The 18418-nt window shown below is 50.8% G+C and overlaps 1 protein-coding gene across 1 annotated transcript; it reads right to left on the reverse strand.

Annotated features, from left to right (window-relative positions):
• Positions 1 to 4569: 4569 nt before the first annotated feature.
• Positions 4570 to 6105, reverse strand: LOC144112079 (importin-7-like). Its single transcript, XM_077645154.1, has 2 exons — positions 5699 to 6105; positions 4570 to 4838 (listed from the first exon to the last, which is right to left on the reverse strand). The coding sequence occupies exons 1-2, from the start codon at positions 6089 to 6091 to the stop codon at positions 4800 to 4802; spliced, it is 432 nt and encodes a 143-aa protein (XP_077501280.1). The 5' UTR covers positions 6092 to 6105; the 3' UTR covers positions 4570 to 4799.
• Between the last annotated feature and the right edge of the window lie 12313 nt (positions 6106 to 18418).

Below are 18418 nucleotides of genomic sequence, written 5' to 3' on the forward strand. Positions count from 1 at the left end.
GTGGCTGCCGAAGTTTTCTTCCTGCGATGATGGGGAAAGCGAGATGAAATACATGCTGTGTTGTGGATTACAAGTATTGCGACAGAGAGTTAAAGGGGCGGGATGCGATCGTTTGAGAGCTTAACGTAACCGAGCTGCATACTGACATGCTTCCCATGTGCGCGCGTTCGCCATGCGCCCTTTCCGAACGGGCGAACGCAACAAACACGTTCGCCGGCGCTTGATAGCCAATATAGAAAGAAAGGCTTCGATGTTAGAAACTCTGCGAGGGTAAGTGCACAACATTACCGCATGAACAGGCTGTTCCGGCACCGAAACCGTCACTTCGTGCTTTCAGTTGGTGTGCAGTTGTCTGCGTGTGTAGCGAGACCTCCAGTGATCGTAAGTTAAGGCGTGCGGCAATTATAACAAGAGCGCCCGAGGCCGAAATAGGAACGGAAAAAAAGGAAGACTTACGCTATACCGCTGCTGCATACAGAGTGTGCAGAGTACAGCCATGCGAGCGGACAACGCTTACAGTGTATTACATGCCTTCTTGGTGCTACTGTTGAACTTAACTCCGAGTAGCGCAGCTTTCGTGGACCATATTCGAAATAAAGCGTTTGCGTTACGGTTGCTATGCTGGGTGGTTGTCACTTAATCGCGGTCCATGCGACACCGTCCCTAAAAGTAACTCCGCAGGCTAGCGCTAAGAGTGAAGCTGATTACTTATCACCAACGAGACCTCGGGCATCATGTCCGCATATCGAGCGTGTATCATACCACAATTTTATATGTGAGGCTGACATAAATGTGAACTTCGCGTAGTGTGAGCGCGTTATAACAATTATAGCGCTGAATACCTAGAAACGATTGCACGCCAGGTCGTGGAGGCTGCTTGATGCATGGTACTGGCACCATGATAGTTAACATTTTGTGTCTGTGTTTAACAAGCCTGCAGAAAATTTTTCAGGTTTCCTACGCACAGTTAACAGGTTGTAAACAAATGCGTACAGTGTGCATATGTGATCATTTTAGAGCGGTGTCTGCATGCAAGTACAAAACACGACAACGACTTGCGCTGCCGCGGGGGCGTTAAACCTTGGCGTTTTAGATAATAACAATAAAAAATATTCAGCAAGGCTTCCCGCGGATGCAAAGACAAACATTCAGACGATCCATTCGTTGGCTCGAAGAGGCGAGAGCCGAGCGGCTGTCCGCGACTTGAAGCCCGATCATGATTTCACGCATGTAATCAAATGAGGGTTCTCACATGTCCTTCGAATCTTTGGACAAACCATAGTGTCGTCTAACCACTCCTTTACAACCGAATCAGCCAAAACACAGCCGGCAAGAACCGAACCGTCAGGCGCAGCAGCCGTCGCGATGAGGCGCGCGCCGAGCAGTCAGGAGGCGTGTAATGGCGGCGTGCTCACGTGATCAAAGATGGCAGCCCCCATGATACGCCGCTGTAAAGCGTCTATACGCGAGGTGTTCTCAAAGCAGTCATGTGACGTAAACAGAACCAAAAGCCTTCCGTTGACGCCTAGTGGCAGCAAAGTACGCGCATTATATTTATTCCACACTATATATCTTTTCGTCAAAGGACGTCCGTATTTAATTTTCAGAGCGTTCGCTGGCAAAAAAGTGCTCGTTGCGCGGACATATGCACTCACTAAGAGCTCTGCAATTCACCGTAATATGACCTTGGAGCTTGGCAGCTGGCATTGCCACTATGGGTCACGAGAACATTGTACTTTCGCCGTGCATATGCACATTCTTTTATGCTGCATGCACTGATGAACATATATGAACTGTATTTGCACAAGCACCGAAAAGGAGCCGCAAAGGTGGTGTCTTGTGCTAAGCCTTTCCGAATAATATTGAGGTTGGCGCGGTTATGGTGGCTAGAGTGGAATGCTGCTACGCAGCGCGAAGAAACGTTCCGATACTCCGGCACACACTTATGAACTTCGTTGGCTTGAAACTTGTGCGGAAATCGAGTATAATATTATCGAAACACTGTGCACAACTCGCCGCTTTGCCTCCTGCAACCGGGTGTCCGTGCCGGCGTAGCGGCGCTGCATTGGGATTGGTGGAAAGCACCCACGCGACCCAGAGCGCGTGAGGGCGCTTCGAGCTGGAGGCCGGCCTCACCCTACAGTGTAAAACAGCGGGGCTGATTTATCCAAAGCATTGGGGTTTAAGGACAGTGAAGGGAAAGTACATTTTAAACAAGTAGAAGTAACCAAGCGAAGGTTATCTGATTGGTGGTTAAAAGCAAGGCAAGAGTAAAATTTCACAGGTCATGGATAGGTGGCTTGCACAACGGTCGGTTTACAGGGTTCGGCCTCCATCCATCCATCCATCCATCCATCCATCCATCCATCCATCCATCCATCCATCCATCCATCCATCCATCCATCTATACATGCCCCCACCCACCCACCCATCCACCCACCCACCCACCCACCCACCCACCCACCCACCCACCCACCCACCCACCTACCCATCCATTCATCCATCCATCCTTCCATCCATCAATACACCCATCCACTCATCCATCCACCCACCCACCCACCCACCCACCCACCCACCCACCCACCCATCCATCCATCCATCCATGCTTCGCGCTGGAGGCCGATGTTTCGAAAGAACTAGGCATTTAAAAAAAGAGCGGTATCTGTTCGGTCGCGACAAGCCGAAGGCCAGGTCTCATTGCAGAACGGTCTAGAGCGCTCGAAAGCTATCAGTTCAGGACACCATAATCAGTGTCGCCCCCCATGGCTCTTGTCGGAGCCACCGCTGAGCTGAGGTGAGAACACGGCCGGCCTAGACGCGGCGACAGAAATACCAGTGTACGCATTTCCTGGGTTCGAACCAGACCGCAGCGGCCGCGTTTCGACGGAGGCGAAACGCAAAGGCACCCGTGTGCTGTGCGATGTAAGTGCACTTAAAGATCCCCAGGTGGTCTACATTATTACGGAACCCTCGACTACGGCACCTCTTTCTTCAATTCTTCTCTCAGTCCCTCTTTATCAACCTTCACTGACGGCGCGGTTCAGGTGTCCGCCAAGATGTGAGACAGATATCGCGCCATTTCGTTCCCCCAACAACCAATTTTTATTTCATTTCATGAGAGTCTGTCTAGCCTCGAATGACTTGCGGTGCACATTTTTCTGAAAGTGCTGCCGTGTCAAGCACTTAATACAGTAGCACTTGATCTGCACGGTATGCTTTGGTATGCGGAGTGCGCTGTAATGACCAAGGGATAGTACACTAGAAGCTTCGCTCGCTTGTTTGTGCACGATAGCATGGTGCGACGTGTCCAGAGCGCGCTTTCTTCAAATGCGGACTAGAGACTGGGCGTGCAACGACTGGCGCGGGAGGGTACAGGCGATGTAAACGCGGACCCGGTAGGGCCCAGCTCGCAGCAGAGCTACTGTAGCGGCGCTGGTATCGCCAGCGTCACTTACGACGAAGGTGAAGCTTGGAGCGCCACCTCGCTCGCGCAGAACACAACCCATTCGGTAACCGGCCGGCCAGCATCGCCGACAGACCGTTCCGCCGGCTCACCAACCCCGGCTACCGGGCCTCCTCCAATAAATGTGGACCATCTTCCACGATTTACTATCACTCCTTTTACAGGCCGCAATGGAGGTGCAAGATACGTATCTCGAACCGCGACGTATAGTAGAGCCCTTCGTTATCGGGTAAAAGTCTCCCCTCCCTCTTTTTTTGCATCCCGGTTAATCTTTATTAGAAGCCGAATTAACACTTTCCTTATCGTTCCCATTGATCATATAGGATCACCGGTGACTAGTTACGCCATCAGTTATATGGTCTAAGAAGCCAGCTTTCAGTTAGGAAGTAATTTGCAATTTTGCAACGAAGCGGTCAGTTCTGGTGCAGGTCTTCGAGAGAATGCGCATATTTTCTTAGCATGGAAGACTGCCCGATAACCGGGGACATTTGCAAATAGTCTTGATGTCGCCATTGCGTTCCGTCTTTAGGCGTTTTTTTATGATGCTATTAGTAGAAGTCGGCCTCATAGTGACGGCAGATAATTTATTGTAGTTTAGACGACCCTGAGAAACCATCCACGAACATTAACTATTGTCCATCGCACGGCAACCTTCTCGGTTTCTGGCTGCCGCAAGTTTACGAATTTTTTGTGACGACTAAGGTGCAGTACAGACGTCCGCAGTATTACACCCGGTAATAATGCGTAATCATTGTATGACAGTGTTTGCGGTTTCGTGTGATCACGAGCTTGATATCACGATAACGTCGGTACGAATTGAGTTATAAGAAATACAGTGGTTGCATTAGATAGAGCATGAAAAAATCTCGCAGGGGAAATCATGAGGTGCATGTCGGATAATTATTTAAATGAAGCCTCAAGACTTACAAAAATACAAAATTGCACGGGTAACCGCAAACAGCAAGAACATTGATAATAAGAAACCGCATCAAGTTCATCAATACCTATGGAACCCGCGTGCCCGGACTACGTCACTGTACAGGGCTCTGACGCTAAAACATTTGAGAAAAAGCTTGATCAAAAATCTTGAGGAGTGCATTATTATTTCTCAGTGAAGTTGACAACTTCGGCAGATCACCAATAATAACCACGATAAGCGTCGCCAAGCAGCCGTGCAGCAGTTGTACGAAAATTAAGAACATTCTCTTCATACTACCTCCATAACTTAGTCATAAGAAACCGATATCATAGTTATTGAGCATGCGCAGTGGCGCCGTCAGCGCCACCACAGTCCAAAAGGCTGCCGGTTCCACGTTGGCGAAGCTCTCTTGGCGAGCTAGGGTCTCGACGGCCGAAAAGGAGTTGGAAGCCGCCTCTGCACAGAGAAAAGGCAGGGAGCATGAGCATGCACACGGACAGGATGAAGGGTGAAAAGCAACACTACAGGAGAAACGAGGCAGGACTGGCGAAAGCAATAGGCAGAAAGAAAAAAAAAAGAAAAATGGGGGGGGGGGCACTTAAGCTCCGCTTTACGGGTATGACGCAATAGCGTTAATGGGTTAATGCCCATATATGCGGAGTTCGTAATGGTTGACTTTACATTCATAGGTCGCTGGGAGTGTTCGTACCACTAAGCAGCCGCGGTGGCTCAGTGGTTATGGCGTTCGGCTACTGACCCGAAAGACGCGTGTTCGATCCGGCCCCGGCAGTGGACTTAATATGGAGGCGGAATTCTAGAGGCCCGTGTACTGTGCGATGTCAGTGCACGTAAGAGAACCCCAGGTGGTCCAAATGTTCAGATCCCTTTACTACGGCATCCCTCATTGCCTTAGTCGCTTTGGGACGCTACACCATCATAAACCAAACCAAATCTTCGTACCACTCCTGAAGCAATAGTGCAGCGGTTAAGTGATACGCCACCACACTGCGAGGGAAGCTGCTGCCACTGGTGTTGCTTTAAGGGCCTAGGTTGCTCTTACCTAGCAACTTCTCGGGGCCAATCATTAATTTAACGGCTTCCTGCAACGGTCGTTAGTTTGCTCACAATCCAGCGGGCAGATTGTGATGACACCACAAGGCCACGTGAACTAAATGGCCCACCTAGGTTGTCGGAGAGGCCAGACCAACCGGCAGCTCCTGATGCGAGGCTTCAAACAGTCGCCGGAGCCAAAGCCGACACCGGACAATTTTTTTTCGAGACGGGCTACTAACCCCCTCGCATTAATGGCAGCTCACCGGTTGAAGTACTGTGGCTCGAAGAAGGGTGTGCCGCCAGAGCTGAACGACGAGAGCGCCGTCTGGTTCTGGAACACGTATTCGCCACTCTTCTCGATCCGGTTCGACTCTGGCGGCCTTCCTCTGGCCGGTTAGCCCGCAGACCTCCTGTGGGGACCTCGGCTGCTTGACGGACAGCGGGTCCAGCGTCAGCTCGCCAAACCACAGCGGGTCCGTGTTCTGGATGCCTCGCATGGCCCCCTTGGAGACCTGGCACGCTTCGACAGGGCGGTGCTCTTCGTCAAGGGGCGTCATGGTCGACTCTATGCCTTCCTCTGACTCGTCACCCTCCACAGGAAACGGCGCGCCCCGCCATTCTCGTTGGCTAGTGCTGACCCTGGTCGCCAGCGTCATCCCGGTCCCAACTGAACGCGTCCAGCAGCATGGTCTTCGTCTTCTTCTTCTATCGCGCGCCTTTGGCTCCAGCCTTCGAAGGTCCTCTTCTTCCGCCAGCCTCTGGCTCCGAGTCCACGCGCCCCTTTAGTAGTTCGATATAGAAGAAGTTAGCGCAAAACTTAGACGAAGACAGAGAAGAAACACACGAGACGACAGCGCTCGTCTGTCGTCTCGTGTGTTTCTTCTCTGTCTTCGTCTAAGTTTTGCGCTAACTTCTTCTATATCATGCAAAGCCAACTTGCCCGACAACACGCTCTTATTTAGTAGTTCGGTCCGGTTTTCAGCGTGTTTCACAGCACAGCTGTTTATATATCCGTTTTCCGGTTGGGAATCTGTGGTTATGCTAAAGCTTCCACGTTGTAGTTGTTGTAAGCCTTTCAAAAGATGACACATACCCACACTGGTGAATCGGCCAAGAATCGTTAGGCAGAGGTTGCTATTCACCTGTACTCAATAAAGGGAAAAGAAGATTCCACGTGGCCACCATTTGCATATGCCTCGCGCTACCTTTGTCGTCTTCGGGTGGGGCGCGCGCTGGCCCGGCATCACGTGAGTACGCCCAGCTTTTCCCTATGATCGGGTGACTACCTCATAACACACCACCAACCTCTTCGAAAGGCTTCTTAGGCTAGGAAGCCTACATGTGGCGCCCATGTATGTTCCCTACTCTCGGGCGCTTTGTGCGCGGCTTTTTAAGCATTATAAGTAGGGGTTGGACATTTCGGTTTTTATTAATGCGTTATAAATGTTAGGGTCGCAAGCGGAAATGGCGATCGCCGTCACGCGTGTCGCGTGGCACAACGAACCTTATTATGCTACCCGGAATAAAACGAACTTTAGTCGGTGAACTTTGGATATAACGAACCTAAGTATACGACGAACGTAAGTGTACCACCTCGCATTCAAACGTTCCACCGAAGTTCGCCTGAAAGTTTCTTTTTTAAATTCGGCTTTCTGTTTTCGGTGTTTATTTGTGCGAAAGCATCTTGTCCGTCCGATCTTTCTTGTTCCAAAACTTAGCAACCGTGACGTCGTGTTAAGTTAAACCAAAATGACGGGCGGTTTAGCATTGCTAAGCATGAAGTATTGTGCCAGAGCATAGTTTTTTGCAGGTGGACACCACCGCCACGTATCTCAAAGCGCGATCGAGGTGTCCACTGACCCAGGGGAGCCAGTTACGCGTCTTTTCTTTCCTCAAAATGAACGCAGTCTGAATCTTTCGCTGGTTTTGAGAAAACGAAAGACGCATAACTTTTAGCGGAAGTTGGTGAAGACGGCGGCGGCCCGGGTTCGATTCCCATGTAGACCCCAATTTTCTTTTCTTCTTATTTTATGGCCATACAAGTGCGAACACTTTTGTGGACAGCCTCAGTCTACAACTTGCGTCCACGCAACTCATGAGCCAAGAAACGCTTTCGCCTTGAAACAAAAGCGGTGCTTACGGAGCACATGGAGCAGTATGCGTCGAATTTGGGCAATAGTTATTGTCACAACATCTGCGACTCTGTCAATGGCAGAGTTAACCTCAAGATAACCTAGTCTGTATTGAGATGACGGCTAGACACAGGATAGAGCAAAACAGAGAACAAAGCAAATCGGTTGAAGGCCATACACAACTTCGAGGAGAGCGAAATGGACCTCATTACAGAACTTAAAAGGAGATAGTACATACAATCGGAGGCTGTTGGTAAGGAAATGGAGACTACGCGGGCACACAGAATGAGGAAATGAACAAGGAGATCACTACCTCGGAGGTGCGTGCCGCACTCCTGGACATAAGGAGGGATACCTGCCCTGACATGGCTATCGGGTTACTACCAAATGAATGCTAGCTAACTTGGACGAGTCAGTGGAGGCTATCAGTGACTTTAAGAAATGCTAGTCTTAAGGAACAATTCCTCAGGACTGGAAGGCGGGAGGAGATCTGTTTATTCTGAAACCAGGTTAAGAGACCAGTATCGAGAAGTTGAGACCAATATCGCTAACGTCGTGCACCGGCAGGTTGATGGAAGAAGTAATATTGTCACACTGTTGGCCATTTACTGGCTCCGCCGTGAGGTGCGACGAGCACCCGCTGGTCTTCTTCGCTCTTCCCTGCTCGAGCGTGGGTTGGCAATGTGCCTGCTGTGGAAGTACTGCTGTACCTCTCTGCCCTTTCTACTAATGCTCTACCTGCTCTCGGCGACATTTTGGTGGAGGTGCTGGGCGTTTTCCGGATATACGAAGAGCTCCCTGGAGCCTCTGACGACCAGCTACACCCCGTGAACACCACCTGTCCACAACGCAAGCCGCCGCTTGCGAGGCTTGGGTCCTGAGTTCCGGCCTCTGACGACACCACCCCGCACAGTGACGTCCACTGCTGCAAGACACACTATCCAGAATTCTTTTAGTTGCACACCACTGCGTCTCCATGCGCCTCGCACTCGCGCTTCGGTTCATGGCGACAAGTTTGAAGGCATGGAGGATTGGTTGGCCAGCTACGACCGGGTTGCTACATTTAACCTGTGGGACGAGGACCGTAAGCTAAGTAATGTATATTTTGCCCTCGAAGACACCGGCAAGATGTGGTTTGAAAACCACGAGTCCGCCATCCCCTCCTGGCGAGATTTCCGGCCCCAGTTGCTCGACACCTTCGGCAGCGACGAACTGAGGGAGCGAGCTGAACTTGCATTGCACACCCGAGCGCAGCGGCCAAATGAGAGCGTCGATATGTTTACAGAAAACATGACGCAGCTTTTCAACCGCCCAGGTCCTTCAATATCTGAAACGAATAAGGTACGTCACACTGTGCGAGGGGTCAAAGAGTAGATTTCGTAAGACTTGTGCGCGACCCTTCCTAGATATGTGGTCGACTTTGCTTGGGAGGCGACAAGAATGAAACGCGCCTTGCAGCATAGGTTCGCGCATTACGGCCGTCCGGCGAATATAACAAAATTTACAGACATTTAGATAAAAGAGGCATCGTTCCAAACACGATATTCGGGATCAGACAGAAGCCATTCGACTCAAGACGTACTTTCACAGCTAAAAAAGAAATCATCGACAAACGTAGAGGCTATCAGACCAGGGCAATTCTAGCATTTGGCCTCAAGTTGCCTTTCATAATGTCAAACATGTTATAATACTCAAACATTTACAGGACTGCAATTGTGGTATAAGGATGTATAAGTATATAAAAGAATTTCTCTCGAACCGAAGAGTTAGGCGCAGTATCAAAGACGTAAAGTCCTACTATACGAAACTGGGAAGTTGAGGCGTACCGCAGGGGCCAGTGCTGTCCCTTTTGCTCCTCAACATTGCCCTAAGAGGACTACCGAGCAGACTGGACAGCGTACAGGGTGTCAAGCACGCGCTGTATGCTGACAACATTACGATTTGGACCTCCCTGAGGGTCAGTTGGTAGCATGCAGGAAAGACTACAGTGTGAGGCGTATACCGTGCAACAACAAGTTAATAGTTGTGGGCTCGATCCAGTGCGCACCCAAAAAATCGGAGTTGCTAATATTTAGGAAGAAAGGAGACCTGACCCTATTTTAGAATTTGGGGAGGGGGCGGGGAGCGCTAGCAGGCTTACCTGTCATAGCGCTGCTACGTTTGGAGACGCCAACAGGCCAAGAATATTCAAGCCACTGAATCGACAGAAGCTTCAAAGGGCCGTCGATGTGGTTGCGGCGCCACGAGTGCAGGTAGTGGCGTTTACAAGGGTCCTCCCCCCCTGCTGTTTACGGGGTGGAACGGCCCTCCGCTGTCTGAGAACGGCTTTGGTGAACCTGTCTTTTGTTCTCAACGCCGGACCCACCCGGGACATGTTTCTCTCGGAGGGGATGATGGGGGAGCCGGCGAGCGGCGGGACTGCAAATGAGCCGTGACAAATGCGGCCGGGTTTGACTAAGCCAACGTCGCCGGAATTCTCGTGCTTCGAAAACAACTTCGTCTTAGACTGTGCTTTTCCTTATACGTGGAACCTTCTGCAAACTGCAGTGGTAGCCTTTCGGTCCCACGATCCACGTGAAAGCTTCTGCGAACTGCGGTGGGATCCTTTCGCTCTCACGTTACCGCTGTGAAGTGCAGGTGACTGACCTTCGAAGTGGCCATGGGACCCCCTTCGGGCTATTCATCACTGAAACCTGGACAGCGCGGACCCTAGTATGCCAGAAGTGCCATGAGTGTGTGGCTGGGGGCGGACCCGGAAGACTGGACACGTGATCTACATCACAGTGATTCGACGCATTTTTAATGAACTAGATTCCCCAACTAGGGACCTGACAGCGGACCCTATTTAAGCACCGATCTGGCGTGTGATCAGCCAGCTCCCGATTAACTTTTTCGAACTTTGTATAAATGTAAATAAACCCTTCAGTCTCTTCTTCACCTCGAAGACCCTCTCATCTCTTCGTCAACCCCACTACAGCAGTCTCCAGATCCGGAACCCGGGGACACCGACCTTGGCGAGAGACGGCACAGGCGAACCAGGGGCCCGCATCTAACAACTGGTGGCAGCGGTGGGATCGAAGCGCAATCCCCCAACCCCGGTGGCCTGCTACTGGGTTGAAGCCCCACATCTAACAACTGGTTGGCAGCGGTTGGATCGACCATGCGGCGTGGTGTTGCTTCCGCGGGTGAGTGCTTGAACTTTGCTTGAGATTCGCCAGGCTTCAATTGTTTGGGTAAATACATTGAACTGCTGGGAATCGAGGGAAGTTGATCAGTGAGTCTGAGTGCGTGTAGCTCACGTCAACAGTTGTTCAGCAAAGTCAAGGCTCAGAGCAGCAAACATGGACCTAATGAAGTTACTAAGGTCAGATATGCTGTCATTGTGCGAAGACTTGGGTGTAGATGTAGGGGTTAGATAAAAAGACGGACATTTGCAAATTGCTCTTGGAAACCGCCGAGGAAGGAATAATTACCGATACGTGGGAACTCCTCAAAGCTGAGCGAAAGAAAAAGGAAGCTAAGATAAAGAAAAAGGAAGATGAGCGGAGAAACATAGAGGAACAAAGGCTAGCGGCAGAGAAAAAGAAATGGGAGCTCAGAAGGTCACAGCTCGCGTATGAGATAAAGAAACTGGAAGATGAGATCTCGAGAGCCAAGGCTCCAGAGAAAGTGAGTCAGGCCGGATCGTTCCAGTTGGACAGCCGTGACGACGTAAAACAGTATTGTGAAACAGCGCATAACCTGCATGAAGATTGTGGAGCTGTAAGTGCGTCGAAACGCAGTATCGAAAGCTACGCTGAGACAGATGACGGAAGCTCAATTGCAGACGAGCAGGGCGTTTCAGGGGTAAGCGCTCAGACCGATAAGCGGTCGGTGGAGGACTGCCTTCAGGAAAGCAAACTGCCCAACTCGGGGGCAGCGGAAGGTCCGTCTGTCAGCAGTGTGGAGCTGACACTGACCTGCGAAGGCAAAGCGGCCAGTTTGCAATTAGATAATGGTCTCCGAGCAGAAAAACTAGATGAATCTAGTTGTGATCAGGGGACGCAAACGGAAGTGTCTAGGCGTAAAGACAGGAAGCGGGCACGGACCAAGGAAAAACGGTTGAAATGCCAAGCCCTAAATTCAGGGGCGATAACAGGTGCTAACGTTAGCACAGATAAAAGCGCGGCAGAAGGGAAAGAAAAGCCTCCCCGCATTGAGCCTTGTAAACTTGCAGCTAAAGTTACTTGTCAGGCGGCACGTGCAGGTGCTTCTAAAGATGACCGCAGTGACAGAAAGAGAAAGGCGCATCTTGCAAGCAGGACAGGAGCGAGTTTTTCTAGGGGGCATTGGCTTACGGGACGACCCAGACCACCGCGACCTGACAGAAAGGCTGTCAGGAAGAAAGGAAATCTGCCCGAAAGATCAGAAGGCGCTAGATCGCGGGACACCCGGCGCATGCGAGCGCAGGGGTGGAGAAACAGAGACCGCGCACGCAGGCATCTTCAGCGCGCGCTCTGGAGAAGGATGCCTCCTACACTTTCCGCACTGTATTCGAGGAAGCGCGCAGGGCGAAAGGGTAGGCGGGCTTGCTTGGGGCGAGAACAGAGAGCAGCTTCTCGCTCCGGTCGCTGTCCGTCGCCCGGAATCGGTAATCGGCACTGCATGGGCTACCAGGGCCTTTTGAGCGCGTCGAAGGGCCATAGAGATGACAGTAGCGATCAGGAATGTCTTCTTTCAGTTGCCCTTTGTCACGAGTTGACAGTCGTACAATCAGTCAGTGCGCGACCCCGGCGGGCGCGGCTGAAGGACTAATCCTTTCGACGCGGGGGTGGTGAGCCATGTTTGATCCCGCTTAGCAATTCGAAGTTGCTGTTCTTTTTATTCCTCTTTTTGTGTGTGCGTGTAAAAACAGGGAAGGAAATGCTACTTTGTTTAACGTTAAAGATTTGGATTTGATCAGGTGTTGCTGTTTTCTTAACAGTTAGATCAAGGTTATCGTGCCATTCAGTAAGAAAGGACATGTGTTAATTTGGGATGCTACCGAGTGATAACGGCACTCACAGGAGTTTCGCGAAGACAGTTCCCGAGTAGACGATGAGCTGTTTGCTTATGTAGAACCGTCCCGAGCAAGTAAATTTCTTTGTGTTTGAATTTTGAGCACACGTTTCGCTTTGTATCTTTAGCAAATACCGGAAGACAAGTTTTGCTGGGGGGGGGGGGGGCATAGTTAGATACCAAACGTTTGTCTCATTCGCGATAGTGTAGCTAACGCATTGCAGAGGCAATGAAAGTACGTGAATTTGTGCCCATATGAGTACCTGTGTTTAGCGGCGCTGGGTTAGCTAGCCGATTTTGCTATTCAAAGATTAAGCGAACGAAGTGAGGCAGCAGACTTCTGCGGAGAACAGCTGTAGCAGCTTTCTGTACAAGTGATGGGGACGAGGAGGCTGTGATGACCCCCATAATGCGCAGGTCCACACGGGACGGAGAGGCAAAGAGACACCGTATGGCTCAGTTTAAACAAACAGGTATATTCAATGATTACACATGATTAAGGTTATACATCAGAGGCTGGGGCGTCCGAGCTTACGTGCCGATGACTTCATGGGGGCGATGGAGTGGCTCCGGAGTTGGGCTGGAGCGGTTGCTGGCAGAAGCTGCACGCCGTCGGGCTTCGGCGCTGAAGGCCCTCTTCGCTAACGATGTCGTCCTGAGCGTGTATGCAGTAGAATTTCAATAGTCGTCCATTTCTTCGAGGATGGTTCACAAACCCTTCCTCTAGTGTCGTTCGGCTTGGAAGATGAACAGGAGGCGAGCTTGTAGATGATGACAGCAGAGCATAATTTTACAACAGAACAAACTTTGCACTACTTTACTCATCGACCGGGCAGGTTAGTGCCTAAGTAGCATCACATTACATGCTAAGCATGGAGCCCCAGCTCAGACTGGACTGCATCCGTTTACATGTGCTTTTAAGCACTTGATTAACAAAGGACTAAGGGCGGTCATTTCCAGTGGCCCGCCCAAAGCATCAATTCTCCAATCCAAAATAACATGCGAGATGGGGACAACCCCCTTGGGTTGGGCTTAGCCTCGAACCCAGAGTCTGTTAACAATACAAACTAAATAAACAACAAAAACGCCACCACTCTCTCTCAAGTGAGAGTATACACAGGCTCTCTCTTCGGAGCTAATTCACTAGCGCCTGTCTTTCCACATTCTTGGCGAGTACTGCCTGTCCGCCATGACAGGTGTCCGTCACGGCCCTTCTGGGAAGCTGTGGGTGCCTTCCCGGCGATAGCCCACGACAAAGGGGGGGGGAGGGAAAGAATGTTGTCCCAGTGGCCCGGAAATTGGGGAGGATAAAGCCTGTTTCCCCGGGGCGGCGGCGGGTCCGGTTTTTCTGGTCGTCACTCAAAGAGCATGGCTGGGTAATTGATGATGCCGCTGTCACGGGTCTCCGTCTACGCCGCGCCGTCGAACGTGGATCCTCGTAGCATACACGGAATGTCACAAGGCCGTCAGACCTCGAGATAGCCCCTATCGCTGAATTCCCGCAGCCCCGAACTAAGACGGATGTACGTTCATTTCTCGGTCTTGTGGGATACTACCAAAGGTACATACCCAACTATTCACAGCTAGCAAGTCCTTTGACCGATGCGTTTCGCAAAGAAAAGCCGAATAGCGTTATCTGGGACGCAGCAAAAGAAATTTCGTTTCAGAGCTTGAAGAGCGTGCTGGTTTCGCGGGCCGTGTTACGCGCGCCGGACTACAGCAAGGAATTCGTGGTCCAGTGTGACGCCAGCGACCGGGGTATGGGGGTCGTATTAAGCCAAGTCGGAGACGACAATGAGGAGCACCCTATCCTTTATGCCAGCAGGAAGTTAACCGTAAGGGAAGAAGCCTACAGCGCTTCGGAAAAGGAATGCGCTTGTCTGGTTTGGGCCGCACAGAAGCTAGCCTGTTATGTTTACGGGGCGAAATTTACTTTCGAGACAGATCATTGTCCGCTTACGTGGCTGCGTCAAATGTCGCCCAAGAATGGCCGCTTGCTTCGATGGAGTCTAGCCCTCCAGCGATATAACTTTTCTGTGCGATACAAAAGGGGCAAATGTCATGGAAATGCCGACGGATTGAGCAGGTTATTCCTATAATTGAGGTATCCGTTCGGTGGCAATTCGGTGCCTTTTCGTATTTTTTTAGGTACTAGTTAGCTTTGTTTTGGAGTGGTGTCCTATTATCCTTTTTCTTTTGCTTCCAAATTTGCCACCTCTCTTCAAGCCGTGTTCGGCGAATAGGGGCTTTGGCAGCGAATTTGGCAGACATGGAAGCTGTTCTTAGTAGCCGAGATTATTGCTGTCAGCTACAAAATTTTGTGCTTACGTTTACATTGACAATGCAGTAGTATTGCATAACAGCCTGGCGGCTCTCGGGTGAATTTCGTGCACTGCCTAGGGAGTGGCGCCATGTTGAGTGGCTGATTTCGACTAATGCCTCCGTTGTCCGAGGTTTAGGACACTACTCTGTGCTTGCAGGCAAGATGAAGAAGGGCCTCCCACGCTACAACTCAAGTCATCTCTCCTCGACCAGTGATTGTGACCACTGGCCGATCGAGATTGTCCTGGCCGCGGAGGAGCTGTTACGTTTGGAGACGCCAACATGCCAAGAATATTCAAGCCACTGGGAATCATCAATCGACAGAAGCTTCAAAGGGCCGTCGATGTGGTTGCGGCGCCACGAGTGCAGGTGGTGGCGTTCACAAGGGTCCTTCCCCCCCCACCCCCCCTGCTGTTTACGGGGTGAAACGGCCCTCCGCTGTCTGAGAACGGCTTTGGTGAACCTGTCTTTTGTTCTCAACGCCGGACCCACCCGGGACATGTTTCTCCCGGAGGGGACGACGGGGGAGCCGGCGAGCGGCGGGACTGCAAATGAGCCGTGACTAATGCGGCCGGGTTTGACTAAGCCAACGTTGCCGGAATCCTCGTGCTTCGAAAACAACTTCGTCTTAGACTGTGCTTTTCCTTATACGTGGAACCTTCTGCAAACTGCAGTGGTAGCCTTTCGGTCCCACGCTTCACGTGAAAGCTTCTGCGAACTGCGGTGGGATCCTTTCGCTCCCACGTTACCGCTGTGAAGTGCAGGTGACTGACCTTCGACGCGGCCATGGGACCCCCTTCAGGCTATTCATCACTGAAGCCTGGACAGCGCGGACCCTAATCTGCCAGAAGTGGCAAGAGTGTGTGGCTGGGGGCGGACCCGGAAGACTGGACACGTGATCTACATCACAGTGAATCGACGCATTTTTAATGAACTAGATTCCCCAACTAGGGACCTGGGGACAGCGGACCCTATTTAAGCACCAATCTGGCGTGTGATCAACCAGCTCCCGATTCACTTTTTCGAACTTTGTATAAATGTAAATAAACCCTTCAGTCTCTTCACCTCGAAGACCCTCTCATCTCTTCGTCAACCCCACTACAGCAGTCTCCAGATCCGGAACCCGGGGACACCGACCTTGGCGAGAGACGGCACAGGCGAACCAGGGGCCCGCATCTAACAACTGGTGGCAGCGGTGGGATCGAAGCGCAATCCCCCAACACCGGTGGCCTGCTATTGGGTTGAAGCCCCACATCTAACAGCGTACACAGCGGACAATATATAACAGGATTTTAGCCTGCTGCCGAAGTGCTTTGAGGTTCTGTTCAACACACGCGCCGAGCTCCAACCACGACGCCAAAAATGCAGACACCAGCCAAATATGTAAGTGTTGCAAACTCACGACCGTGTTCTCGGCGTCCCGTATAGGGTCAGGGTCTGGAAAACGAGTCTTGGAGGAAAAATGGCGCGGAGTAGGGGGAGAGATGTATTCGGGATATTTAGCTTCGTTTTGTGAGCGCCGAAGCTGACACGTGCCGTTGTTAAATGGCGCGCGTGCCTGACATTTAGTCGCGAGCACACGGTTTGTTTGGCTTTCCCGCACAATGCACTATTGTACGAAAACAGTGTCTTTCGGTGAATGCGTGCGCCAGACCGAAGGCTGCCCTGTGCACCCGATGCCGCCTTATCGGTCAGCGGAAATTCCTGTGAGATTACGTTTACAGCCGCTTGGCCTTGTGAAATCAGCTGGACGCCGATATACCGTCAAGCATGCCAAACGCATCGCCATGCGGTTTTAATTGTCACGAAAACGGAGACTTTACTGCACACGGCACCTGAGATTATGATCACGAGGTACAGGATATATGATCTTATATGAGAGCTTCCGAGGGGAACGATTATTCTTTCTTTATATCCGCTATTTTGTCATAGCGAGGTTTGTGTTACGTTAACGCCTTCCTTTTACGTTAACGCCTTCCTAAAAAAAGAATGGTAGAGATCGCCATTTCCCCTCTGATATCCAACCCAATCAGGCTCGGCAACACAGGAACACCACAAGGGGACGCCTGTCCACCTTCTTCAACCTGGCTTTAAATAAGCTTTCAGACAGTCTCAACTCCATTGTAAACATCTGTCTTACTCAGTACGCAGACGACGTTAACATCTGGACGAACAGCGGTCCGTAAGGGCAAATAGAAGCTCTCGAAGCAGCAGCTGACACGGTGGAGGAGGAGGAAAGACGAGTCTCCCTCGAGTGTTTCCAACCCAAATGAGAAGTCGTCTTTCGATGGAGCAAAATCCCGTAGTAAGGTTCCCAGTATGACATTAATGGTGAATTCCAATCGCAAGCCCGGAGCGGTCTGCACGCTCCGTGACAGAGCGCCTGAATCCGGCGGAGAGCGCGATACCTGAAATTGCGATTGGAGTACACTTGCTCTGGCCAGAGCATGTAGGTGGCGCTCGCGAACTGCTGGAGAAAGTACCCGGCATTCCTTGCGCTTGCCCGCGCTTTTCGCGCGCGTCGTCGTCTGCTTTTCGACCGTTGCTGCAAGAGGTGAAGACTACACCCGCTGCCTTTCGAGATGGAGGTGACGCCTGAAGTTTATGCTGTGGTGTCCGCCATTTTTGCACAGCCGAGCGCGGACACGCACGGTAAGAGTTCTTTGACACTTTTATTGTAGAAAACAGTCGCGGTTCACCATTTTCATTCTTCCTGAGCAGAGCTGTAACTGCACGACTTTGAGTTTATCATAAGATCGATGCACGTTGCATGTTTTCGCGAGTAGTTTGCACGTAGTCATTCAGTCCACTACATCATTTGTATCAGGAAGTCGTACTACGGTTTCATTAAAATTGTTTTGTACATTTCAGCTCACGCAAGCAGCTGTAGTGAGGTCGACAAAAGAGAAGGGCTTCCCAGTCAAGGTAATTCTGGCGAGCTTTTTTAATCAGTAAAACAATATACGCAGTTAAGTTTGCAACTACTCTCTTGCTTTGCACGCACAATATACGTGTATTGAATGTTTTACAGAAGTGGCTGGGGGAAGTGAAAGAAACAGTAATCGCGGTGAGTATGCACACATTATTTCGCACGAAAAAAAAGGGTACAAAGCGTTTCCCAATTACTCTTGTGACCCGTCCTCGGAAGCCGATCAGGCTCTTTTAGGAAAGGTTTCGAAATATGTACATCCTGGTGCAGCTTTTCCTTTATTTCGTTCCTTTTTATTGTCCAGCTTGCATTGTTTTCTATGTTCTTGCGGTTGAGCCGCGCTTTCTCCGTGCAGTGTTCGTACAAAGGGGTTTCGTTCGTTTCGGGTAAATGAAAATATACGCACAAACATTATCAACTAATTTAATCAGTGTATATTAGACCTAACAAAACTGTACAGATTGAACTGTAAAAAAAAAACAAACTAGGAGGTGCAATATCCTGGCCCGAAGCGATACATAGGCTATGACGGACGCGTAGTGCAGGGCTTGGAATTAATTTTA

This window comes from Amblyomma americanum, unplaced genomic scaffold (assembly GCF_052857255.1).
Source record: "Amblyomma americanum isolate KBUSLIRL-KWMA unplaced genomic scaffold, ASM5285725v1 scaffold_49, whole genome shotgun sequence".
Taxonomy (NCBI): Eukaryota; Metazoa; Arthropoda; class Arachnida; order Ixodida; family Ixodidae; genus Amblyomma; species Amblyomma americanum.

What these genes read in the sequence shown, in the direction of transcription:
- LOC144112079 (XM_077645154.1), bottom strand. Translation starts at nt 6,091, where the DNA reads ATGACGCTGGCGACCAGGGTCAGCACTAGCCAACGAGAATGGCGGGGC. An exon ending in GAGCCACAGTACTTCAACCG is followed by an intron (nt 4,839 to 5,698) that starts GTGAGCTGCCAT and finishes TTCTCTGTGCAG; the next exon opens with AGGCGGCTTCCAACTCCTTT.